The sequence below is a fragment of the Dermochelys coriacea genome, chromosome 8 (genome assembly GCF_009764565.3).
Source record: "Dermochelys coriacea isolate rDerCor1 chromosome 8, rDerCor1.pri.v4, whole genome shotgun sequence".
Classification (NCBI taxonomy): Eukaryota; Metazoa; Chordata; order Testudines; family Dermochelyidae; genus Dermochelys; species Dermochelys coriacea.
This window is the reverse complement of record NC_050075.1, coordinates 65,842,288-65,869,264: the sequence shown is the minus strand read 5'-3', so window position 1 is coordinate 65,869,264 and position 26,977 is coordinate 65,842,288. Positions and strand designations below refer to the sequence as shown.

Genomic DNA, 26,977 nt, shown 5'->3' with positions numbered 1-26,977 from the left:
CTACAGTAAACACATATATTTGGCTTCTTCATTCTGGCTATATCTTATATAAAGATGAAACGAAGGACCAATAAATTAGCATCATAATTGTCTACAGTGGAAACTATGATATACAATATAAATAAACTATTCAAAAGCCAGCGATCTTCATGAAAAAAAATTAAGGGATTAGGAGTTTATACAGTTTCTACAAGTGATTGTGCAGCCGATAATCTCAAAAAATTAAAGTTTAAATGAGATTCCCTTTTTGATTTTAGTGTCTCACGACATACAGTAATTCAGTACTGGTAAAATAATTACCAATCAGAAAGCAACACTAAGGGAATCACTTCTTTGCAATCTTATCACAGATTTTTTCCCACAGGACCTAAAGAATGTAAACACTAGGTTCTTTTTAATGTAAAGTATTAATACTCTTATTTTAAACATATGTTGATCCACATTTGCCCAGTTACTTTGTAGGATAATGAAATAAGGCATGACTTTCATAACTGTGGCACTACATGTTATAATACTGATATCTTCATTTGGATAGAGATGTAATTATTTGTCCTTCTCCAATATTTGTTCTGCAGCAGACTTTGGTCTACAGAGACATGGCAGTATCACTCTTCTTTACCCATGTAGAATATTTTAATTACTTAACTTTTTTTTAAAAAAATATTTGTTTTATTTAAATTTTGTGTTTAAAACTTACTTTCTTCTTTTCTTGATAATTTTAAAGATCACTTCTTAGCAAGCAGTTTGACTTCATCAGCTCAGACATTTTGATTGTTGGTTTTTTTGCATCGCTAAATGCACTTTAGATGTTGACTTGCATTATTTAGCAATGTTACCATTTGAAATCTGAGAAGATTTTATTTATTTTTAAAAGAAACTAACTTTAAACAATGGCTAAAAGACTGAGAAACTTCAGCAAGCTTATTTGGCATGAAAATCTTAGACAATGCCAGAGCCATGTTTTTGACACTGTAATTGAAACATGGTTGAATTGGCGAATTTGCTTTGGAGCAACTATTTGTGATGTTTTATATCCATCCTATGTAATACTAGTAGAAGAGGGATACTGCCTGATTTAATTACATGAACACACAAAAAACAAACTTCAGAACATATTAAGAATGTCAAGCTAACTTATTAACAGACTCTTCATATTATCTATTTGCAGGCCTGAGACACAGACATTCAAAACGAGGCTTTTATGATTTGGTGGAGTTACTATACAGTATGTGGCCTACTCCAGACCTTTATTACAGATTGAATAGTTGCCACAACATTTATCACAGGCAAAGTAAGTGTTGGGTCCTTGGAAGGATGATAGAAGATGTTGATGGTGCAGTTTTGCATCCTTTAGAGTTGTTTTAGAAGTCCTGCTGTACAATGAAGGATTTTAGTGCACTCAATTTCTCCACTATATTAGCTTAATAACACAGATCAGTTTGTTCCTAAATTTCTTCATAGTGGCGATCAGAAAAGTTAAATATATAAGAATTGTTCCGGTTTTTTTCATGTTGACATTGGTGGTAGATCCACTAGTAAGCTTGTTTCATTCCAGTACAAAGTCCTATACAGATTCCTTTGGGGATGTGTAGCATTTGATTCACAGTTTGCAATACAAATACCCTGATACATCACTTATTTACTATTAAGTATTTGATTATTATACCATTTTGCAAAGTCTTAAAACCAAGTTTTTAATTAGCATTGCTTGGAGCAGTTCAGAGTGTTTTTTTTTTCTTGAAAGCAGAAGCTCTAATGGGTATAATTTATGCTCTCTTCGCATGCAGCATTTCAATGAGAAGGTTATTACATGGCACATCCCCATTCAGGTGTTTGTAGTAGAGGTATTCTTCGGCCTGCATACTGATGGCCCGGATTTCTGGTAACCGCAGGAGAAGCTGCCCAAATTTGTCTGTCTGTTGTGGATAGTTGCACATTGTATAGTCCAGCAGAGCAGCATTCACTTGTTCCTGAACACCTTCCACAAGCTGGAAGTTCTCAAGGTTTTTGACATCTGATGGGGGGGGGAAAAGAAAGTAACATTTCAATTGCATTTGCATTAGTAAACAGGAATTCAATGTTTTACTTAAAGGATGTTTTTTTCTCTTGACGAAAGCATACTTTACATGCTGCTGAATATTCAGCAAATCCATTCCCCAACTTTCCTGGGAAAATGATCACAAAAGAACTCTAGCAAAGTGTCTTGTTGAAATTTTGCATATACCTCAAATCAATTAGACACCAATGGATTTTGAGCAAGGTCAACTCTTTTCATAGCTTACAAAAGGAAAGGTTGAAGATTTCTGAAGTAGATGACCATAATATATTGCCAGCAAATGAGTCCCCAGAGGAAGACCTATCTTTAACCCAGTATATTAAACAATTCATATAATTCTGTATTAATTTTTCTGACCCAAGGTGAAATCTTTGTTCAGGGTATGATGTAGTTAATTCTAATAAAAAGTGACAGGGTTCTTGTTTCTGTTTGACATTTTCTAAATGATTCTGAAAGCCTTTGACTTGTCTAGCCTATGCTAATGAGCCATCTGGTACACTCCAGTGACTGCCAAAATAATCTTACCTACTAGAAACTCTCTAAAATATATATTTCAATGACTAATGATCTTTATCAAATAAAACCCATGTCCTTTGAACAGAATAAAAGATAAGAAAAGTGCCCTTTAACCTGAATATGGTTTATAAATTCTGATACATTGATCTTCTTTGCTATTGGACAACTGTCATTCACATTGGTGAGGTGGGCACTGACAAATTGTTCATTCTAACAACATACGATTATCTATACAGCACCTCTGAGCTCTCTAGGAATGTTGAAATAGATGGTTTACTAAAAGGTAGTTTGGTGGCATACTTATTTTGATGTGTCTATATTGCAGTATTATATAGTTCTTAACAGGAGATGCTGATCTTTTTTTATTATTCAAAAGAGTGTAAATTAAAGTTCTGTTCAATGCAAAAGACAACACTATTGGAAAGCTTAGTTAGAAACTAAAACACAAAAAGATCTAGAAATTCAAAATTTCAGGATAACTAAAATAATCCTGCTTACATGTATGCATCAGATGCTGTTAAATTAACAACTTTATATATATGTATGCAGTGATCAAGGTGCAGTTGCTGTGAGAAAGTGTCTTGGTTGTCAGCATAACGTTATGACAAAAATGAATGTTAGCAAGAAACACAATAACAATGTTAATTAACATGAATGTAGAGGCTAAATTTTCTCCTGTGCAGATTTTTCCAGCATAGTAGGCAGGGAACTTGCTGAATTCCCACCTGTGGAGTCTCCTTCAACTCTTATTGGTGAAGGGAGGTGAATGGAGTTTTTCATTATGAAGAGCAAGAATGGGTTTTGGCCCCGCCCAAACTCACCAATGGCTTGGGATACATGTGGCACTCACTCAAGCCCAAGCTTTGACCTAATTTATTTTAAGCTTTAGGCTATTAATGCTAGAATGTGTTTTAATGCTTTTAATAGTTAAAAGTAAGGATAAGAGTGCTTGAAATGCAAGTAGATGAACACATGGTATAAATTACAGGCTTGGCAAAAAGGTGAGACCTAGCAAGGCCTATAACAAAGTTGGCATAACTAAATCAGGAGTTCGCATTAATAAGTCACCTAGGGTCACCAGTTTTGGGGACTTTTTGTGATTTGTATCTTGTGACAAGCAAGTTAGCCATACAGAAATGAAAAACAAGTTACATAGTAGCTTTTGGGGGGATTTGGGGTACATGTATCCATGGAACTGACTACACTGATGTATCAAAAGTAGTGGGAAAAGAGTTGACCTAATAGTGAGGCCAACTGTAGAAAGTTAATTATTGGTAGTCAGCATACCAAACAAGGTTTCCCAGAATATCACAAATGGGTAGGGGCTGAACCATTGTCAAATATCGTCCCAGTCATGTGTAGATGTAAGGAAAGAAAGGGGTATAAAGAAGGCGTGTATCTGATCTTTGGTGAACACCTGAGAAGCTGATGTAAATTGGACCATCACTTCCAGATTATTGGACTCCACTGACTATATCTATTTTTATCTGTTTCCTATGTTTTCAGAAGTTTTAGTATGACAACACTAGGACTGGCTGTTTCTATGCATCTGATTTTTGTTCAGTTGCGTGAATGATTTGGATGCTTTGGTTATTAAATAAAAACTCTATTCATGCGATTCACCAAACTCATTTATTAAATAATAATTTATGTAGCTGCTAGAGAGGGAACCTGCTAACTGTGACTGGTATACTTTGCACCCCAAATCAATTTTTCAGCCTATATGCCAGAGATCAGGTCCATCGACACCTATTCCTAAAAGTACTTCTGATGGAGCAAAGCCTGGTTCCTGCGCAGAGCCCAAATAAATTCTGCTGTGTGCAGGAAGACTTTGGAGGTGATTGAAGGACAGAATTTTCCCATTCCAACCAGGAAACAAGGTCTGAACCACTCTGAAGTTTCTGCATGGCCATTAATGCAGATTTGGGGTTACAGTAGCATACACAGCTCTTTATATGGGTTGTCCCATAGCCCCAAATCCCTATTATGTATGCCTGCTGCAGAGACTGACATCCAGCAGCTGCACTCTTCAGCATGCTGAAAATATGAGGTTTCCCTCCATGGTGACTCTGCACCTTGCTCCTTCAAAGTGCTAGTTTGACTGTGTGTGTGAGGCCTCCTGTGACCAAGGTGTATTTGGCCCTTACACTCTCTGTCTGAAGAGAGGAACAGCCTATGCCTCTACATTGAGCTGAGTTCACTTATCAACCCTGGGCAATCCACTTGCCTCCTTTTTATTGTGCTGCAGGCCTGAGCAACTGGGAGCACAACCTCCTCATGAATTGCTGTTTGGCCTTAAGGAAGCCAGTGGGAAATCCCTAAAATTGGAGCAGGTTCTATCCATAGCTGGGGGTTCTAGAAACCAGACTTCAAAGCCTGATCAGCCACCTCCCCTAGTTATCCAAACCCTCAGTTATCCAAAGTTTTCTGGTGTCCCCAGAGATCTTTGGTTTGCATTACATTTTAAAAATATACCATGCATTGTTTTTAAAGACATTGTTTCAATGCTCATAATTGCAAACTATGTGGCTGTAATTAGTCCTCCAGGTGGCTGTAATTAGTCACTTTTACTCTTTACAATGTCTTGTGTGGGAAATGGCATAATTTCATTTTCTCTAGTCTACAGAAAACAAAGTGCACAGAATTAAATGTGAAAAGTTGTACTGCTCTCCATAAATTACCACTGCCATTTGCTTTTTAAAAGAGTAATGACACTCACAAGGTATTTTGCAATTCTGCAATGGTTTAAAAATCTGTCTAAAATATGTTTCTGGGAGGTTGTTAAGAATACTAACATTACAATTATTTAAAATGGGTTACTTTCAAATATGAAATATAATCACTAGTTTGCTGCTATAATGTAAGAAATTCCCACAGGCACTGCAGGTGAAGTAAAAGACAAACAGATAAATAGGGAGTATACAGTTTAGACTATATTAAATGAACAATGATATGTTACAAAATCGGTATGTCGAACATCATCTTATAAATGTAGCTTTTGAACTGCTTTCAGCTACTGTGGACCTGATCCAAAACCTATTAAAATTGATGGGCATCTTTCAACTTCAATAGATTTTGGATTAGGCCCTATTTTAGGTTAAATTATTATAATATTTTTATAATAAGTTTAATCCTGACTTCTGCTCTATGATCTTAAATATTACTTGTGTTTTCAATTGTAACTTCACAAAACCACTCAATTTTTAGCAGAGAAGAAGAACAACCAAAGTCTGAAAATACACATACTTCTTAAGTCGGTGTTTTTTTCTTCTTGTTTTTTGTTTAAGATATGGAGGCAAAGTATGTGCTGTTGAGAGACATATTTTGTTGTCAGATGTGCTGGTATCATATTGGAGTCAGTGGGGCTACATCCTGCTCTCAGTTAAACTTGTGCTACCTGTGACCTATGACATTCGTTACGCCTATGTGACCCTTTGTGAGATCAGTGGCTCGATTTGATTTAATGGAGGATGCATGGAGGTGAGGGCAGAATCTGTCTCTGTGATATTTTCTCACTTCAGTGCACAGAGCTTTAAGCATTCCTATAGAACAGTGGTGACCACTCTAGGAATGCCATATAAATAACTTCAATTAACAATGACATTAAATACCAGTGCTAGTATTGTGGCTAAAATGCCACATATTCAAGTTGAAATTACACTTCTTAATGCATTTGCTTTAGAGAGGTATTCTTAATAAAGTATTACTATTGTCTGTGGTCTCGGAAAACCCCCTTGGTCTCATAAATTATGTGCAGAACAAATGTAGAAAAACGCAGGAGATAATTATGCGGCATTGATATAATGGGAGTACATGATTTTAGGCTTCATTGTGAGGCCCAGTACCCCTATAAAATATAGCATTTACTTCATAATTTTTTTCATGGAACCCTTATGGATTTACTTAAAAGTAATCACAGTAATAAATGTAAATACTTTTTAAAGAGATAGACAAGGTGGGGAGAGGTCCACCTCTGAGAAGGATGAGTAACAAGGGAAAATAGAAAATGTAAGGTATTTCTGTTGTCGTCTTCAGCTTTGCAGGTTAGAGCAAAGGAGATTATAACACTATTGGGTCCATTGCTGCTTCCTGATGCTTGTGTATTTAGCTGATTATTCATAATGTGGTATTTAACAGTAATTTTGATTCTTTTATTTTAGCTATTCTAGGATTTTTTTTAACATTTGTGGTTGTAGCTCTGGGTAAAGAGATTTGATTTATTATCAAAATATTTGTCTTCTGACTAAAGATTCTGTGACCACTAATGTTTTATGGGGACAAAGCACATTATACTGAAATCAGTTGGGATGAAATTCACCTAACAAGTATAGTAAGAAAATCTGTAGTGCTTTTTATAAAATTATTCAACCTATTCAGGTTTTTTTTGCAGTCTATATGTCTCCTATCTATCTTTGTATCTCTTAGTGAGATTTTAAAGTACACATGTTTAAACTTAAAGTAATAAATTAGTTTCCAAGATTTAAAAACTTGTAAAATAAAGTGAGCAGAAATAGACCCCCCCCCCCCCGCACCCATACACCCTTTAAATTCTAGCAACTAGAAAACGCAAGTCCAATCTCTTATCTCATCTGCTTTATTCACTCAGGGACTAATTACCAACTTTTTACATGAAACAGCCTTACTGTGAGCTCACAGTGGGGCGCACATCTTTTTCCATCCTTATTGGAGAGTACACCCTTAGGTCTTCTGGAATATATTACATGTTTTACAAGAACTAGCAATAGCTATTCTGTCAAACATAGACTTTGTGTTCTCTATAGTTTACTTCTGAAGATGAAGACAAAAAAATTATTATAGTGGTGCCAGTAGCAGCCCTATAGTCACAGTAAAGGTCTGTCAGTATTCTCACTAAATCCTCAATTTTCACGGGTTCATACCTCTGTCATCATATTGTGCTCTAAGCTGAAACTTTGCATACAAGATAAGCACACTTGGGTTTTGAAGAAAACACTTTTGCATATTTTCCAAAAAATGGGTCTGGCCTTTAGAGGGGGGAAATATTTAGGTTTCAGAGAGATTTCCTCCTGTCAAGTTCCAAACTTGAAACACTGAAATTTGGTGTGCTATTAATCTATAGAGAGCTCTCTCTGGTTTGGGAATTTTAAAAAGAAAAATGAAAGGGAATGAGAGATTTAACTTTGAAAAATAGTTACTGTGCAGGAGCTGTGTAAATATTTTTCAAAGAATGTTAATTAATTTTTAGTACTTCATTTCACCAGCCACTCCTGTTTGTATCACATGAACCAACTCGCCATGCACATGCACAGAACCCATACTTCCACTCTCTCCTCTCTGGACTTTGGAGTTCTCAGCTCCTACTCTAGTTCCACAAATGAGAATGCTAAAGTTCTCAATATTTTAAGATATGAGAGCAGAATTTTTCCAGAAGTCAAAAAGTGAAGTACTTTAGAGATGAAAATTCTGAAATGGTTCCTTTTTGAAATGTTTACATTTTTCCCAATGTTTCCTTGCCTCTCTTCTCTTAGACTCCTAAAATCACATTGGGCTGCAAAATTTGAAAGAGAGAGATTTCGACAACATTTTGTAGCAATAGGTTTTGTGCTGTATTTATAATACTTTAAAGTAACTTGTTATTCCAAAAGACCATGATCCATACTTCTGCAACAGATCTGCTCCCTATAAGTGTTCAGAATCATATCTACTTACTTTTATGTCAAAATATTTTATAACTGCTTCATACTCCAGTTAAGTTCTGGAGATAAATATGACTAGGAGAGAGTGAGGTGGATTCTGTTCCTTCCTTCCTTCCTTCCTTCCTTCCTTCCTTTGTGCATCAACATATTTATCACATCTGCTTGCTCAACCCCAGAAGACAAAGAGCTTTGTACAGATTCACCTAGGCCTAATTTGACCTCCAGAATCTTTATTACTGGTGATGATGCATGAAAAGAAATGAAGCCAGCTTGACTCTCAGATCCCAGGTTGAATTTGCAGGGCTGGCAGATAAAACAAAAACCATTACTACTTTTAAACTGAGGACATTTATCATTGAAATAATTGAGACACAGTAAAAATGGAACCCCACAGCAGCATATTTACCAAGTCACTTTTCAAAGTAGAGATTAATTTAAGTCCTGCTCCAATCCCTATTGACTTCAGTGGGCTATAGATAAAATTCTTAAATGTCTTGTATATTAAACTCTGTTTCTCAAAGGACTCAGCTGTAGGGAAAACATATGAACAAATACAGTGGTATACTTGATGTATACAAACTGCTTGGGTGCCCTGTTTAAAGACCTTTGTTCTCCTCTGCCTCCTCACCACATTTGCAGCTGCTGAAGCACCATTCAGCCTCAGCCTCTTGAGGTCACAACTGGCATTTACACTTGGACTTTTTTGGCCTATCAGCAGTCAGATGCCTGAACCTCCCACTCTCTCCTCTTTCTTTCTCTTCTCTTTTCTCCTCATGCCTTCATTTCTTCCCTCTCTTCCTTCTGTCCAATTTATTTCTTCATTATTCTTCTACCTGCCCATCCAAAGAATAAAAAAAGCAAATCTGGAACTAATAAACCATGTGCCATCCATTCCGGTGATCACATGCTTGTAATTTGCATCCTTTCCCTACATTATTTATTTTTGTCTTTTTAAACTATATACCCTTCAAAAGAGGGACTGTGTCTTTCCATATACAAGGTTGAATAGCAATTATGATATTTTGGGGTCTATCAAAAATAAGACTCCCCATAGGTTTCTAAAGTTGAACAGCAAAATTATAGGATATTTTGGACAATTTGGGCAGAAGTGACTTGCTGAAGGTAATATAAGGAGTCTATGGCAGGGAATAGACTATATCTACATTTATGGTGGCGTGTACAGAACAGGCACTACACATGTCACTACCTGGTGCAAGGAAAGAAGGCAGGCAAGGTCCATACTTGTTACTGCGGTGTGTAGCTACATGCTACAGTGAAAGGTTCTGGCAGTGGGGGAAGGATCTGGGAGCAGGGAGATAATGGGGAAAGGCTCTGGCAGCAGGGAGTTGCTGCCAGAGCCTTTCCTCATTGTCTTCTGGCTGCCAGAGCCATTTACTCTGGTGGAGAAAGGATCTGGCAGCAAGACTCTATACTGCTAAAAACAGATGTGGGAGGCTCTACTTGGGCATGTAGAGAGCTGTGTGGACAGTGTCAGGTATGTACACAGGGGTTCAGGCACGTGGGGCACACTACTCGTGTAAGTTGTGTCTCACTGTCTCCACTGATATTTATAGTGCTGGCTGGATGTGCACTGTCTGTACTCTACACAAAGAAAAGGAGTACTTGTGGCACCTTAGAGACTAACAAATTTATTTGAGCATAAGCTTTCGTGAGCTACAGAAAGTTTATGCTCAAATAAATTTGTTAGTCTCTAAGGTGCCACAAGTACTCCTTTTCTTTTTGCGAATACAGGCTAACACGGCTGCTACTCTGAAACCTGTACTCTACATGTTGCCATAAGCGTAGAACATAGATTAGAACCCATATTACTTAATTCCTAGTCAAGTCCCCACAGTGGCTAATGGCTAGAAATATTCAGCTTACCAAATATGGCAAATACTTGTACTTCTAAGCAAGCTAATGATTTCATTGGTCTAATAATTCTTTCTTCTCAGAGCCTCTTTGTTTCAAGAGTTGTTGACTGAACTAACGGTAGTCATAGGAACCTGATTTGTCAACATATAATGTTTACAATTTGTAGGTTATGAATATTCAGAAATCAGTGTAATTATATATGAAATTCCTGGAAATGGTGGGTGGGGCAATCTTTCAAAAGACTTGAAGCTGAGAACAAAGGTAAATAAGGTGTTATATTTAGTTAATGACAAATCACAATAAAACTTAGAAGGAATGTGGAAATACACATTCCTTGGATGGGAAGGTACTGAAAGTTTGGAATAAAGAAACAGGGGTTTTTAGATAGGCATTTTAGGGGGGGAAGTTGGAATATTATGTTTCCTCTTTACTAATTAAACACTGTTTATTAGAGGAATAATGCGCAGATTAATTTCAGGTGTAGTTCCACTTTAGTCAGTGACATTACACCAGGAATGAATATGACCAAAGAAGAAGTACAAATATTTTTTGAAAATATAGCCTATATAAATTTCTACTGTGGTTAAAACACAGAAGTGCAGCTGTCACTGAAACCCTCTTGAGTATCAGGCTGTATCCTTTTATAAAGCCCATCTGTCTCTATGAAAAATGCATGATCATAAAAAGCAGTGTTCCTTAGGGAAAAACCTCTCTGTGCTAATCTTGTAGACACTTTACAAAACATTTTTTTAAAACTTAAGTTTGCTTTTGATTTTCGTTCTGGAACTTTTGTGTTTTTGCGAAGTTTTCTTATTCTATTAGAATAAGATATGAGGTTCAGTTTGTTCAGGTGACAAGTCCAGACTGTGAATAAGCTATGTTATAATATGAAAGAGAATTAAACAGGCAGATCCAAGTGGGGATATATTAAGCCAAATTTAAGCTCCAATTGTTGAATTTAGCCTGTACTGGATGTCTGGTTTGCCTCGGGATAAATTCAGCTTTTAAGCTAATTGAATGAGGAAAACTGCCTCAGGTATGATAAAATTTACAAGAGAGCTCAGTCAAACAGTTCTTGTTATAAATATTAGCTTAAAGGCATTCTTATGGCTTTTGGATCAGGACTGTATTTACATTTAATTATTACATTTAAAACTTTTATCAACTTGGCTAAAATGTTAGGTCAGCCAGTTATATTATGATACTCTATAGGTAAGAGTAGAGCTTCATACTCCTTTTACTTTTTTATTATTCTGTGAATTTTGTTTGGCTACACAATGCCATTTGGTTTCAGTGTAACCAAGTCCCCACAAGAACAAGAATTGTAACTTCTTTTCTTTAAAATGAGAAAATATAGCTTATAGTAAAGATGTTTTAGTGATTTACTAATCTTGGAGACCCTGTACAGTGCCATGTTTTTCTGCCAACATAATAGATACCTAATTTAGTAATTAAAACAAAACAAAAAAATACAGATAAAGAACATAAATATTTAGGTGTACTGTGGAATCTGGTTGATAGGTAGCTGTAAATTTGTATAAGTTTTAAGTGCTAACCATAGCAACATGTTCTGTATGGTATGGTAACACACAGCCCTCTCCTAATGGAACACAGTCATAGACCGTTTGTATTTTTTTTTGAAGTTTTGCACATTCTACAATGTGAGTGGAAATTCTTTTTCCATTAAGCAAATGACTTTTCTTAGTCTTTCTTCTTTAGTCTTTTGTTTGTATTCACTTGAACATTTTAGCTCTTACCTTAAAGGGCTCACTACTGCAAGAAGCTGAGCACTCTGGTCTCAACCTAGCAAAGCAGTTAAGTGTGTGCTTTACTTAATGTGTGTGCTAAGCGCTTTGCTGAATCTGGACCAGAGTGCTCAGCAGGATGGAGCCCACTGCAGCAACAAAACAGTGCAGGCACACTCACTATGATCACAATTCACTTTCCTGGGCCCAATCCTACACCACTGAAATCAGTGGAACTTTTGCCATTAGTTTCAATGGGATGAGGATCAGGCCCTGACATTTCCACATGGCAAGATTACAAAGCCGGGGCCAAAATGAAGGAAAATAATTCAGGGTCCAACCAGCATCTTATTTCTGGGGGAAAAAATCCATTGTCAAAGTGATTTCCTAACAAGGTCATTAAAGCCAAGTTCTTATCAATAATTTTTTGACATTGTTTAAATTATTAATTCATCCAAGTGCTTTGGGAAATGTATTTTGTGTATGATGGACAGTAAATCCATAGTGTGATTTTTTGTCTTCTGCACTCCAAAGCATGTGGCTGAGTGAGCAGCAGGGATACTGACCAAAGGAATCTCAAAGTATATTAGCCATTGTAGCTCTTACTTTTTATATATATATGTACAATGAGGTGTGTTAAGAATGGAATGACAGCCTCACTCTTTTCCATGCGTTCAGTGCTAATTGTAGGGGGTTTTGTTGTTCATAATATCTATTTTGCTATATCTGGCAAGTAGTTACCATAATGAGAATAAAGATTTGTATAATTGTTATGGTTCAGTAATGTGCTGTGCAGTATGGTATGATAACAATAGTGGTAATAAAGTTTGACTATTTTTACATAATATCAATGAAAAACTTGAGCTTTACTATTATTACATATGGGATAGTCTTTATTGGGAGCATCTGTGTTTTTCACAATGTAGGCTTTACAACTACAAAGATGGCTGGAGACTGGTAATGAAATATGGGGCCTTTCCATCTAGGCCACTGGTTCAAATCCATCCAAAGTTAGAGCTGATCAAAAGTCATCTGACGCCAGTTTGGTGTCCTATGTAAAATGAAGGGATGGGAAGTCCCATTCCTCACTGGCAGATGTGGATGTCACAAAATCCACCATCAGGGCCGAGTGTGAGAATCTGTATCTGTGCAGATAATAGGTACTGCTCTTGGCATTCTTGGCAGAGAGGCCCAGGAATGAATGGGTGTGGAGACTTTTCACCTTTCCCCCCTAAAAGTGGTCCCTCTAGGTCAAGGCGGGGCACTGCTGCTTCTTGTTCCATAGATAAAAAGCAGGCTTCACTTTCAGAAACCTTGACCTTTCACTACCATTAAATGCAGTTTAACTATGTGATTTACTACTAGAATATTTCAAACCATCTTTCTTTTTACATAGCCTTGTTACTTGCCTGAAAAGTGGTAACATAATTTTTCTACCAAGACTTTTTGTCTACTCTTGGATATAGAAGTGGTTTGGATACTTAAATTACAGAGATAGATTTCATCCTGTGGCTTCCACATGTGCACAGGCACTTTTCAGGTACAAACGCTTGCATATGTACTTTAAAAAGTCTTATACCTGTACACATGCAAATGTTAAAATCTGTATTAATTATTTTCCCCCATTGGGTCTTCTGTATCAGTTGCTAACTTGCATATGCAGATGTTTACAATTTCATGCACACACATGTAGTGGCTGGGTAAAGACTCCACTGAAATTTTACCCCACAGTGTGATGCTTTCCACAGCACAACTTAACTGTAGATTCATGTCTATGAATTCTATTATTTATTTGTATTCCGGTAGTGCCTGTGGGCCCCAGTGGAGATCAAGCCCTACTGTTCTAGATGCTGTGTAAATAAATAGCAAGAAGCAGTCCCAGCCCCCAAGCACTCACAGTTTTGGCAAGATAGACGGGGATGGGGGGAAAGGAAGTATTATTTTCCCTATTTTACCGATGGGGAACTGAGGCATAGAGAGATAAACTGACCTGTCTAAGGTCACACGGGAAGTCAGTGGCAGAGCCAGGACTTGAACTCAGATCTTTTGAGTCCCAGTTCAGTATCTTAACCAAAATCCCATTCTTCCTTTCTAAATATTATTTTATTTTATGCTTGGTGGCCATTCCATTTTGAACACATGACATTCTCATGAAGTGAGCTTTAATTTTCAGTCACCTCCTTCATTTTCCTAGTCACAAATCTATTCAGAAAGGCTTCTATAGTGTAGCAGCAGAGCACATTTTAAAAGTTTTCCCTGGTGTAAATATGAGGGCTAATTAGGGATGGGTGAGCCAGGTTAAGTAAATCCTAGATCTCAAATCAAATTTGAACCATTGCTGTGAATAAATACTTGATCCTGTGAGTTGCTGAATGCCCTCAAATAAGTCAATGTGAGTTCAAGGTGCTCAACACCCCAGAGGATCAGGCCCTTAATTCTGCCTCCACTATCAAATCTCTGTAAAGACTACTAATCCTAGTTCCATCTCCCACTGCTGTTTCCTCTTCCACAGGGCTCTGGTGGGCACTAGGCTGAGCTCAGGTGCACCACTTACTGTCACCTACTGCTTCTCCTTTAGGGACCAAATCCAACTCCCACTGAAATCAATGGGAGTATTTCTGTTGAATTGATTGGTATTTGGACCAAGTCCTACTTGAAAGTAAGTGTCCCAATGCACCTCAGAGCATGTGAATTTTTCCAGCTTTGAGTTTCAGCAGTGTTTACTTGTGGACAGGGTTACATTTCCCATTCACATTTTATTTTAAAGAGTGGGATTTATATCTTCATTTTAATTTTTTTTACAGATTCTCATTAATCTTTCTAAATTAACAGTAGAAGTTACCCTGGCTGGAGCTACAGAAATCTTTAAAGAAGTTTGAGTTTCTTACTTTTAAATGTGAGGTCATGACCGCGAAATATTGCTTTTCCATTAAATCACAGTACTGAAACAAGGGGGATATATGTTTTGTGGGATATAATTTAAGTAAGTATATACCCGCACCCATGTGTTATATATTTATATAAGCATGCTGACTTTCAAGTTCAAAGGTATTCAGCAGCAAACATTGGATTCTCTGGTTATACAGGATCATATCCTAGAAACGCCAGAGGAACTGCTAAAATTTGCTGCAGCATTCTCCCACCCTTGCTGCAGAAAATGATACTTCACTGCTGGAGAAATCTAAGGGCCCTGATCATATCCCAGACTATCAGCTCATAAATTTTCTTTTGTTTCTCTGCATTCTTGATTTACATTCACTAATTGGAAGTTAATGTGCTCCCAGAGGCACATAAATCATATTTAATCTAAAAATCATACTACTTTCTTCCAAGGTGTGCTTCAGAAGGCCACTGAACATGTTAAATATTCTAAATGCCATCGCTGTATCTACTATGTCTTTGGTAATATTATAGTGAACCTTTTTTAGTAGGTAGTGGTGACTGGGTGTTTAACACAGAGGTTATTGTACCGTTCGCTTTAATCAGAGAAAGTTTTCTGAATGTGGACTAGTGAACATTAAAGCAACCCTCACTATATCTGTCCAGCTGAATTTAATTAAATTATTGCAAAATAAAGCAGTGAAAGATTTCATCTTGATATTAATTTCCTAGTTCAGCTTTTGGGGTAAACAAACAAACAGTTCCCAGTGTAGAAAAGACAAATCAGCCTTGGCACCTACCCTGTAAAAGAATTACCAGGTAGAGTAACGTGACATAGGATCCAGTTGCATCAAAAATCCCAGATATTTGATGTTTCGAATTCAGACATCCTTCATTTAGACCGAAATAACAGACATTTATTGTGTACCTTGCAGTTGGTGACTATTTAACAGCAAGGTGCTCTCACAGTATGGTACTCTTTACTTTATGTGCACAGTAATGAAAGTTCACTATTGATTTTTTGTAGCTGCTTGTAACTATTATAGTTGATACATCAATAGAAAAGGAAAGCACAATGTTTCACAGGAGGCAGAAAATCAGAGAATACATGATGCTGTGATAGTAAATCATGGCATAATCTCAGGAATTGATAGATGGTTACTGCTCACTTGAAACCCATGGCTTTCTCTGAAAAGACTACCCTATAATCGCCCAATATGTTTTAACAGACTGACTGCCTGTAATAGTGCTAACTGACACAACACAATGTTTCATCTTCAAAGTAATAGTTTCCACAAGCTCAGTTGTTTTGTTGTTGCAGAGTCCATTTTGCATCTTATTGCAAAGGGAGACAGAGAGAATATGGTTTGAATATGGGTAGGACTTGAACTTTGTAAGAGATTATTTCCAGAAAAGAGCACAGAGGATTTAAGTAAGTTGTCATTAATTCTCAGCTTGCAGAAGTCTGCAGGTCTCGGTAAAGGAAATGCCTAAGAATTGGTTATTGTTGGTGTCAAAATATTTGAGCTGTTTTGTCAGAAAAGACAACTGCACAGAAAATAGATTTACCACAACCACTTCCGGTTCCACAGTGTTCTGAAAGGGTGCCAGAAGTCATGTGAATAATTGGTGAGGCTCTTAAGTGTCTGCTGCTGTGTCTGCAGAATGTTTTCAGGGCACAAATATGTCTGAATTGTACAGTATGCCTTGTGAGGTTTTTACCAGGAATGCGCTCAGCTGCTCCATTCCCTTTTCACCCCTGTCCCAGCAATGGTAGTTTTACTTGTGGTTTTATTAACTGTATGGTCCCATCTCACTGCTAAACTTTTAAAATGTAAAGATCTGTGGTAAAGAAATGGGCTATTACTGGGGGCAAAACTCCAGATAACATAGCTGGCTGGATGAAGCTTTATGTATTATTTATGGCTCTCACAGTAGCTATTTACCCATGTTCCTGCACTTGTAGAAGTCCCTTCTAGTTCTTTTTTTGAAGAGTTCAGGGTTTGACTTTTGGCCTTCTCAGCCTTCCAAAAAGCAGCAGATGATTCCATCTCTGCAAGCCTGGACATCTGCCAGAAAAAATGGGTATCCACAAAGGGAACAGACATCCTCAGAAAATCACCTGCCTCCCTACCGAACTTGGACAGCAGCTGCCCTTTGAGGAAGAGTCTATCTACAGTAATTTATTCTGTTTTGGTCCATAGGCATTTTTGGAGAGGAATCATCAGGAGGAGGCCCAGAGTCCTTGCCTTCCCTGTCCCCAAGCAATCCACCCCCATGAAGGGTTCCCCTGCAGTTGGGAGAATGGAGAGGGTGCTGTTGAGGTGCCACTCCCCATTTTGGTATCCTACCCCTTCTGTAGCTCAACAGCAGCAAGTGGAGGGATATACTGGGACCCACATTTCCAAAGGGCACTGAAAGTCACTGTCTGGTGATGATGTTCAAAGTATATTTTCCGCATAAACTCTTGAGTTTAATTTATAAAAGCAAGTTAAGAATATCCCCAATAATTAAGGACAGTGAGTGAATCTTGTGCAGGCTGAGGTTTTGGAAACTGCATTGAGTATTTTGGGGGCTTCTAAAGCTAGTTCCTCTCTGCTCACTCTCTGCTGCATGCTCTGCCATTGTGGTAGGCACTGTACAAACAGATACAGACATAGGGCCTCTTCCCTTAAGAGCTCATGTACATAATTATGTATCTGTATTGTTGTAGTGTCTAGGAGTTCCAGACATGAACTAGGACCCATGGGGCGAGGTTCTGTAAACACAGTACAAAAAGACAGTGCCTGCACCAAAGAAATTGCATCTAACTACTGAAGCCCGTTTCTGCACTTTCTTCCATTGCTCTTTTCCTGTTCATTTATTTTTTTCATTCTTCCTCCATCTCTCACTTTTACTCTTAGTTCTATTCCATTTTTCTCTTTCCTTTCTGCCAATTTTCTCCTCCCCACCTTTTAATATTTTTTACTTCTTTCTCATGACCCTCCATTCTCTTGCCATCTTTTCCTCTGACCCCCATACCATACTGTTCTTACCCTTCATCTTTTACACTTTCACCACTTCCTCTTTTGTCCTGACATGCTCTTTTTCCTCCCTGAACTTCCTTCTCTCTTGTTGGCCTGCTCTTGCCTCCATTTTCCTTTCCCTCCCTCAGATCCACCCATTATTTTTTCTTCCTCCTTTGCTAGGAAGCCACTCAAACTGCCCCAGTTGTTCCTTCTACTCCACCCAGGGTCCATATTCCTTCCTTTTCTCCACTTTCAGGTCTCTCCCCCTTCTGTCTCTCTTTCCAGGTTGTCCCCTCTTTGCTCTCTCCCAGGTCCTCTATTACATGTCTCCATTAACTACCTCAGTCCCCACTATTACAAGAGTACACCTCTAAACGCGGTGTCTGTGTGTATATATATAGTTAGTTAAATAATGTACTAGAAGATGGTGCTTAAGAATATGCAGCATTGCACACAGGTTTTCTAGGAGCAGTAAAAGTTGTTGTTGTGCCCTGCAAATGGACTCCTTTGTGCAGCTCTTTACTTCAGTTCTTAACTGCTTTCCTGTCTCCACCCTGGCTAATTCCAGCTGTGTTTTCTTGGCTATAGGTAGGATAGGCCCAAGAATCTCTTCAGCCTGGCTGCAAAGATTCTTTTGATGCAGAGCCAGGATGAAGCAGGAGCTACTGCTGCTATGTACTTGCATGGCCCTCCACATCAGACCTCTCAGCAGTAGGAAGCAGAGGTCATGTCCACTCTTGCTGCACAGCAAAGAGGCAGGCAAGTGTACATTTGGTTGGCCAGCAGGTGACAGGAATAAAAGCTGCCATTTGGACTGGAGAAGGCACTGCTCTGCTCGCAACCTGGCAGGGCTGCTACAGCCATAGTCAGGCATCAATGGGATGAGAGAAGTATGATGGGGAATTTTGGCACACTCTGCAGCATGTGTTCCCTTAGAGGCTGACTATCAAGTTTATGTTGGCTTTCAGGTGATCATCTATGTTCATGCTGTGTTTAAACATGTTTGTAGCCAACAGCTCTGATTCCAATGTGGAATGGGCCTCTGTTGGGGTAGATTGTTCCATATTTCAGATTTAGCTCATAGTTATTTACAGAACTTCATTATTCCCTTCTACACCTCATCATAAATTAATGTTTGTAAACAAACTCTCGAGATGTTAGAAATTGGCTGGGAAAATCACTGTTAGGATTTTTAAAGGTTCCATATATTTAGTACTGCTAACTCCTACAAGTTAGATATTATGACCAGATCCTGCCAATCCTTACTCATGTAACTAGACACATTGCTTACTTACAGGAGTAAGGATTTGCAAGAACCTCTTAGTTTTACTCTGGCAGGGGGGAGTGATAGAATTATTATCAGTTCTATAATTATCGCTTCTACATAAAAATATTTAATTCTCAGCCTGGTACAATTACTTTCAGAATTTATCCATACATTCAGAATATTACCTTATGTCTCAATTCAACAAAGTACTTAAGATCATGTTTATCTTTAAAAATGTGAGGTGGGCCTATTGAATTCAAAATTAATTTTGATAAATTAATGGATAAATTTTGCTGGATTGGGGGCCTGGGACACCAAAACAGAGGAACCGGTCTAAGGAGTTTACTGCTTCTGCTTACAGTACTTGAAAATTGTGTATGTATGCTCATTCCCTCCCTCCCCCCAAACACATGCAATCCAGTACCATACAAATATTGAACATATGTAATCTACCTTAAAGACATATATGGGGTGCACAAATTCCAAAGTGACCTATCAGACCCAACTGTGGATATGTGCTGTTTTCAGTATAGCTGTTAGCAATGGGGGAAGCATCTAATACTATAGTGACTGACATTCTATAAATTCATTAGATAGATAAAGTCCCTTGGTGTTATGATTGCAGAAAATACTGGTAGGCTTATTCTGAAATCCCCACTGAATGCATATAAAGGCAGTATAGAATACAAACATCACTTGGATACCCATGTTTCTAATTACTGACAAAATTGTATCTAACAAATATGTGACCTAATTTTCTTTTCAGCATCTGATCCTTTTGTTGTTTAAAAAATTGCATTTTTAAAAACCCAGTGAAAGAAACTGCAGGCTTTTTTTTTGTCTTGAACATCCCCCCCCTTCCCCAAAGGTATAGTGACCATATCGGAAGTAGTTCATGCCTGGTGTAACTCCATTGAGCTCAGTGGAGTTACACCAAGGTGAATCTGCACCATTCATTGTGTTTTATCAAATAAAATCAATGCAAATGAATGATTATTTAATTTCTACATAATTTTGGCTTACTGCACTTGTTAAAACACAATCAATATACCCATAAAACAGAAGGGTAACTCTGCTTCCTTTTGAGGAGTTTATTAACCATGACTCTAACATCCAGAGCTGAGGTGAATTATAAAGGATGAAAAACCAAAATGGCTGGTTTAATTCCTCCTCATAATTTATTAATCCCCCACCTCTGTTCATTTTACTCCTTTAAAATAATTTACTTTTTCATAGACACTGAACAGATATAGATTGAGAAACTCTTTGAAGAAAGGAAAGTAGAAAACAAATGTTAACCGTCTGTTTTTCTTCTGAGCTGATTGTACAGTGTTTGGAAACCAGCATGGAAGGCTGGACTAAAAAATTGTCAGCTTGCCGAATAAGTATTGTCCAAGAAGCAAAGAGTAGTCTTGCATGGTCAACCCAGTTTATCAAAAGCGGCAAAGAGTCCTGTGGCACATTATAGACTAACAGATGTATTGGAGCATAAGCTTTCGTGGGTGAATACCAGTTTATCAAAATCCTCACTCCACACATCATCATTTAGCATCTGTAACAACTTCAGGAATCAGGACTCATTTTCCATTATTTGGCTTTTTGTTGCTGGTTATGATGGATGAAGTAAAAGGAAGACAGCTTGATTTCTTTCCCTATATTGAATTTAGAAGGTCCAGAGTAGCAAAGGAATATGGTTTTGATATAAGTTTGCAAAAGAAAGTCAAGTATGTGTCATTTTTTGCCATACAATATATGGAATGTAAGTGTTTGGGTGTGAAAACTGACCTTTGAAAGGATTAATTTCAAAGGGTTCCACACAGTTTTAGCCCCTTGATTCCCACTAACATGAAAATGTAGAAGGTAACTCCTTCAGGACAATATGTTACACAATTTATAAAGAAAAAGACTTCCCCCAACATCCATAAAGGTTCTTGAATCAGGGGCCTTTAGCTGCGACTTTTATGGAGTCAGTTATAAGGCATCCCTGCCTGGAGTGCCTGCCTGTGACAGGCTGCAGTATAACAGTCATGCTTGCCTCAGTTTTCCCTTTCAGAGGCCCCAGTAACTCTATGCAAGCTATCTAGATCTACTTCACTCACAGGGTCCAGTCACCCTGTCTCAGTGCCAGATGATATTTTGATTATGATACTTTCAATTATATAGCATCTTTCATCCAAGCATCTCATTATTACTTACAAAGGTGGGTAGAGGCTATTACCATTTTACAGATAAGGAGATTTAGGCATCATTTGAATAATCCAAAGCCACATTGTGAATTTGTGACATTCAGTAATAGAAAACAATTCTCCTGACACCCATCCCCTTGGGAAAATCCTTCATAACATGAGTTAATCCTAAATCTGTTCAAATCTAAAGCAGTTAGGATCAAAGACATAGAAAATAAACAAAAGCAATATGTGAAATATCTTTATTGGGCCAACCCAGTTAAACCAAACTCTACTTTAATAGATTTTAAGGCCAGAAAGGACCATTATGATCATCTAGTCACAGGTCAAAGAACCCCACTCCCCCAGTAATTCTTCCATCAAGCCCATAACTTCTATTCAAGCTATAGCATATATTTTAGAAACACATCCAGGCGTGATTTAAAATCTTCAGGTGACAGAGAATCCACCATGTTCCTAGGTGGTGGTTCAATAATTAATTATCCCCCCTGTTAAAACTACACCTACTTACTATGACCTGCCTAAAAAATATTTATTAGCTATCTCACCAGTTCCATTTAGGGCACACTTAGGGCTTGATCCTAGAAATGTGAATAATCCCATTGACTTCAGTGGGATTACTCACACTAGTAAATATTTGCAGGACTAAACTTTTATCTGATAACCAGGGCAACTCTACACTAATAAGCAACCAACTCAATGAATTTAAAGGTGTCTCCTTGCTTGTGCAAGTCATTCTTAGGCTGGGAGTAAAGAACAGGGAATGTTCATTTCCAAAAGTAATCTACGTTAAATATCATCAGTTAAGTAAACAACACTATTAATGTAACAAGCATCACATGGGATAAATATATTGTCAAACTGCTGTTTGAAAAATATACTTAAATTCATGGCGTTTTTAGCTACTGCAGCCAGCTGCCATCTCATAATAAATGAAATTCATTCCTTCCCTTGATATAAATACATATTGATTAGGTTTAAACTCTGAACTTCAAAATGAGTTATATCTGACCATGGCTCAACTGCTTTGTTCACTAGACAGAGAAAAAAACCCCAACAACTCCAGCACCTATTATACTGCGTTTAATTAAGACAAGCATCAGCTTTATGTACAATTATTTGCTTCTGCCAAGTCTCTATGGTACAAATATTGAACGGTCACATCTCCTGAATGCTAATCAATCCTTTCTGAATTCCAAATGATTACATAAATTTAAGGAAATGTTTATTTGCCAGTATTATCCTCCGATGCATACATTAGTTAGACATTAGGATCAAGATATGTGCATCTATTTGAAAAAGTGTACAGTAAGTATTTTTTCAAAATTAGGCTATCATATGGGGAAAGTTAAAAGCCACGGCTGCATGCTAATAATGCTGAGAACCCCAGGATATTTCTCTTGCTTATCTGAGTTTACTAGATACAATTTTTCTAATGCACTCGGGTAACAGTATGTGATGAATACATTACAAAGACCTCCAATGGTTATCACTTAAAACCATCGTAATATTAGACCAGTTATAAAGAGGTATATTTTATAAGCTATCAAAGGTAAAACAATAAATCTGGAGTGATCACGATGCTCATTCTGAATAAGATTAAATTAAACCATAAGTACTGTTTGTTACTTTCAATAAGAATCAAGCATATTTAAAGCAACAATTCTATCTTTGCATGCATGTGTGCAGTCAGCTTTTACAGAACTCAACTAGAGATCTGCATTAGCTATGGGGGCAGAATTTGTCCCACAGAATACTTCACTTCCACCTTGTAAAACTTGTTTTGAGATCTTTGAATGAAACATGCTATATAAATGCAAAGTATTAGGAGTATTATCTATGAGCCTCACAACAGCCTTTAAGATAAAGAACTATTATTGTTCCAGTTTTACAGACGGTGAAATAGAGTCTTAAGTAACTTAAGTAACTTGCACATGTGAACTGGAAATAGGACTTCTGGGAATAACTTTGTCTGACCTAATCCTTCCTCCTGTTGTTTTATGTTCCAAAATGTATAGCACCTTTAGTGAACTGTGCCTTTAACCCAAAAGCAGCCCAAACCAGAAAATTCAAGTGGCTGGGTTCAGGTGTGGTAGATGCAGAATGATCTCTGAGGAAGCTGCATTAAAGGTCTGTTTGTTGGGTTGTGTCTCTGTGTGTGATAACAAATTGAGGATCATATACCCCTGCACTGATTAGTTTCTGTCTAGCTCTCTGATATTGTCCTCTGTTCCCTCTTCAGACCCCTTTGCCCTGCTCAAGTCACATGACTCACTTTGTTCCATCTCACACTCACCAGATCTGTGCATCCCTAAGCCTTGAAACTCCAACATAAACCAGTCCCCATGCCCCCTTCACATCCCTCTTTAAAACATACTGCTTTCAAATGATATCCTAGTGTTCCTCACCCAAGATGGGCTAACTAACCATGTGATAAAAAATAAACCCTCAGCAAAAACTGTGGAAGTGACAAGTTGCATGTGAACCACAAAGCTTTAGTAGTATTTGTTGCTAGCTTTTGTCTGTTTAGATTGTAAGTTCTTTGGAGCAAGGGACCATTCCTTGTCTGTAAATCACCCAGCACTCTGTGGATGCTATAGAAGTAAATAATAGTAATAATTAATAACAAAATGCTTTTCCAGCTTCAGACTGCTGCTGAGCTCTTGGAACCAACTGAAAAGCGTTGCTGCACAGATTTCTCTGTGTGCTTTCCAAGAAGCAAATGATGGAGCACAATAATGAGAGCTGTCCTCTCCCATCTGTGCTTGAGTACTATAGAGAATACACAGACATAAGTACAGGTTTCTTTGCAAATATTGCTCCTACCTGGCAGAAAAGGGGCACATCCCTAATGGACAATATAACATCCAGGGAGAGTGAATCACAATTGTTTCTCCATGTGACATGGTGGCCTGCTTGAAAACTAAGGCTTTCTTTGCTTTGTTTAATAGCCCATTGTTTGCCATACATAATGATTAAACGTTTACTGTTTGTACAAGTCCCTGTTGCCTCATGTTAAGTGAGATGCAAGATCAATAGTTACTCTGCAATTATTTGCCCATTGATAAAGCCTTCATTTCTTAAATGAAGTACATTTATCTGTGTTCTGACAGTGATGAGAGAAGTACCAGTCAGTTGCTGCCTATTCTAGCATTAAACTCCGCAGGCAGACAAGTGGCTGGACATGGGGTCAAATGATGTCTAACTTTCTTCCTATTGGCATTTCACTTCACAAACTGTTCTGATGGAAGCGTTGACAAATCCTTGCTGAGTTCTAATGATGAAAGCTAGCAGGACAAATAGGAAGTTTTGGTAAAGGGAAAACAATGGCTGGATTTCAGTTTAAATGACTTGACTGTAAAAATACTGGACAGCAATAAAGAAAAGATCTGTTGCACCTGAAAACTGAAGATGATGGAAAATATCCCAATGAGAAACCTGCTTGGTTGTTAAAATGTCCATCTTAAATTAGTCATTTAGGTAATGAAAAATTAATCTGAACTCTTTTCTTTTGTAGAAAGGGGACCTAATTTAGAGCTCAAGTGTGAAATCCTGGCCTCACTGAAGTCAGTGGCAAAATTCCTATTTGTTTCAAGGGAGCGAGGATTTCACCCAAATTATGCGGTGTATCTGTTTCTGCTTTAGGGTTGCAGAATGTTAGTGCTAGTCAGTGAAGCAGCAAGGTGACGATACTGTTCTGCTGCTAAAATGCATGCACTTTTCTGTTCATGTGTGTATGTGAAGAGGAATATTTTTGACATTGGATTTGTAAATAATTCATATGTTTGTAGCTTTGTTTATATTAGCTATTATTATCAAGCAGTCTGCAACTAGTATTTTAATTATGTTAGATGTTTAGTTTTGTTGGGGGAATTGATAGCTGTTTCTGTGTGTACTGATTATTTTATTTAGATATTAATTTTCAAGGGTTGGGTGGTAGTATAATAAGCAGTTAGTACCTGTGGCTACTTTGCTTTCTAGGTCCAGTATTTGGAGATGGAAAATCTGTGCATGGGATGTTAATACATTAGGGACTTTATCCTGTGAGATGCTGAACTACATGTAAGATATGCTGAGCACTCTCAAGTTCCATTGATTCCAAGGGAGAATTGAAAGCTCTGAACCCATTGATGAATCAGGATCTGTCGATAGAACTATTCTGAGGAATTAGGTATTAGGATATTAAAGCATCTATTTTCTACTATTTTGACCCATCTTGGTCTTCAGTTCCCTGTAAAATGAGATCAAGTTGTATCTGTCTATTTTTGAATATAGGGATATAGAATTCCAGACCATAGTTTGCTGCCCTGTTTAGAAATGCCCTATAAAGTTTAATAGAAAAATAATTTTTCTGTAGGTTTTGGACCATCTTATAGAAAATTATACTCCTGCTGTAGAATTCTATTGGATATTTCTAAAATCCCATAGGAAGGATCCCATTCTTGTTAACTTCTATAAATGTTGAAGGTAATTTCAACAGAACTCTGTTTAATCCCCATAAAATTCCATGGGATTTTCCATAAGAGGCTCGCTGAGAGTGATCCTGCTCCCATTGAAGACAAATGCAAAACTCCCATTGACTTCAATGGGAGTAGGATCAATCCCATGAAGAGCTCAGGCTTCAGTGGCCTGTTACATTTTGTGAATGTCTGGAATAATTTCTCGGGGGTGGGGTGGGAGGGGAATTAAATAGGTAACAATTTAGTTATATTTTGGTGAGACTTGATTTAATTGTGGCAGAAAAGGGGTGTTTATTGATTTCAGTCTAATTTATTTTGGTGTTATGATCTCTGTGGGTCACATCCTGCTTCCTTAAAGGGGATGCTGTTTCCAGATACCTGGACTTGCTGACTCTCTCCTGATATGCTCTGCTCTAGCTCCTCTGCTCTCTATTCCTTGCAGAGTTAGGCTATGGACTTAGATCAAAGGTGTGATTTGTAACTGGAATAGGCATACTTGTGCTAGCTTTAATGTAATTAGCATAGTTAAAAATAGCAGTGAAGACATGGTGGCATGGACCACAGAGTGGGCTAGCAATGTGAATACCTACCCAGGGGGACTGGGCTTGGAGAGGGGTCTTCAGTGAGAAGAGAAGAAACAATGGGATAGGGGTGGGAAAAAGAGATGCCAAAAGGAGCAAGGGAAAAAAATGGAACAAGGAAAATCTGTAAAACTCTCTCTCTTTTCTGGTTCCTAGCTAATTTTGGGATTGGCTGGACTTTGGGACTACAACATGAATCCTCTCATTTAAGCCTCAACATCCTTTTATTATCTCTGGAATCAGTCAAAAGCATTTTTCTGCACAAGCCCTTTGAACCGCTTTACTAGCAGATACTAACAGTCTACTTCTTGAATTTTATATCTAGACCAGCGGTTCTCAAACTGTGGGGTGAGCCTCCCAAGGGAGGAGTGGGAATGTGTCAAGGGAGGTGCTGTGTGCTTGTGCTTTTTTTTGTGTGTGTGTGAAGAGCTCTGGCTGTCAGCACTGGGTGGCTGGGCTGGGGCTTGTGCAGAAGGGCCATGACACCTGGGAGGCGGGGATATGGGGACAACCGGAGCCCCACCACCCAGGATTGGGCTCTCCTTCCCTCCCCACCCCCCACTCAATCCTTCATTGGGAGGCAGCCTGAGCTCAGACTCTCTTTCTCCCCCACCCCCAATCCCTCACCTGAAGGCGACAGGGCTCCAGCTGTCAGCCTTGGGGTGGCAGTGGCAGGGCAGAAGTAAGGATGGCAATGGCATGCTAAGTCTGCGGTGAAAAGTGATATT

At 38.0% G+C, this 26,977-nt stretch overlaps 1 protein-coding gene across 1 annotated transcript in view; it reads right to left on the bottom strand.

The window, feature by feature from the left end:
• Nucleotides 1–259: 259 nt before the first annotated feature.
• Nucleotides 260–26,977, bottom strand: part of NR5A2 (nuclear receptor subfamily 5 group A member 2) — a 98,947-nt gene continuing 72,229 nt past the window's right edge. The window contains exon 7 of the mRNA XM_038413306.2: nt 260–2,014. Within this exon, the coding sequence (XP_038269234.2) occupies nt 1,767–2,014 (248 nt within the window). The 3' untranslated portion in view covers nt 260–1,766. The remainder of the gene's footprint in view (nt 2,015–26,977) is intronic.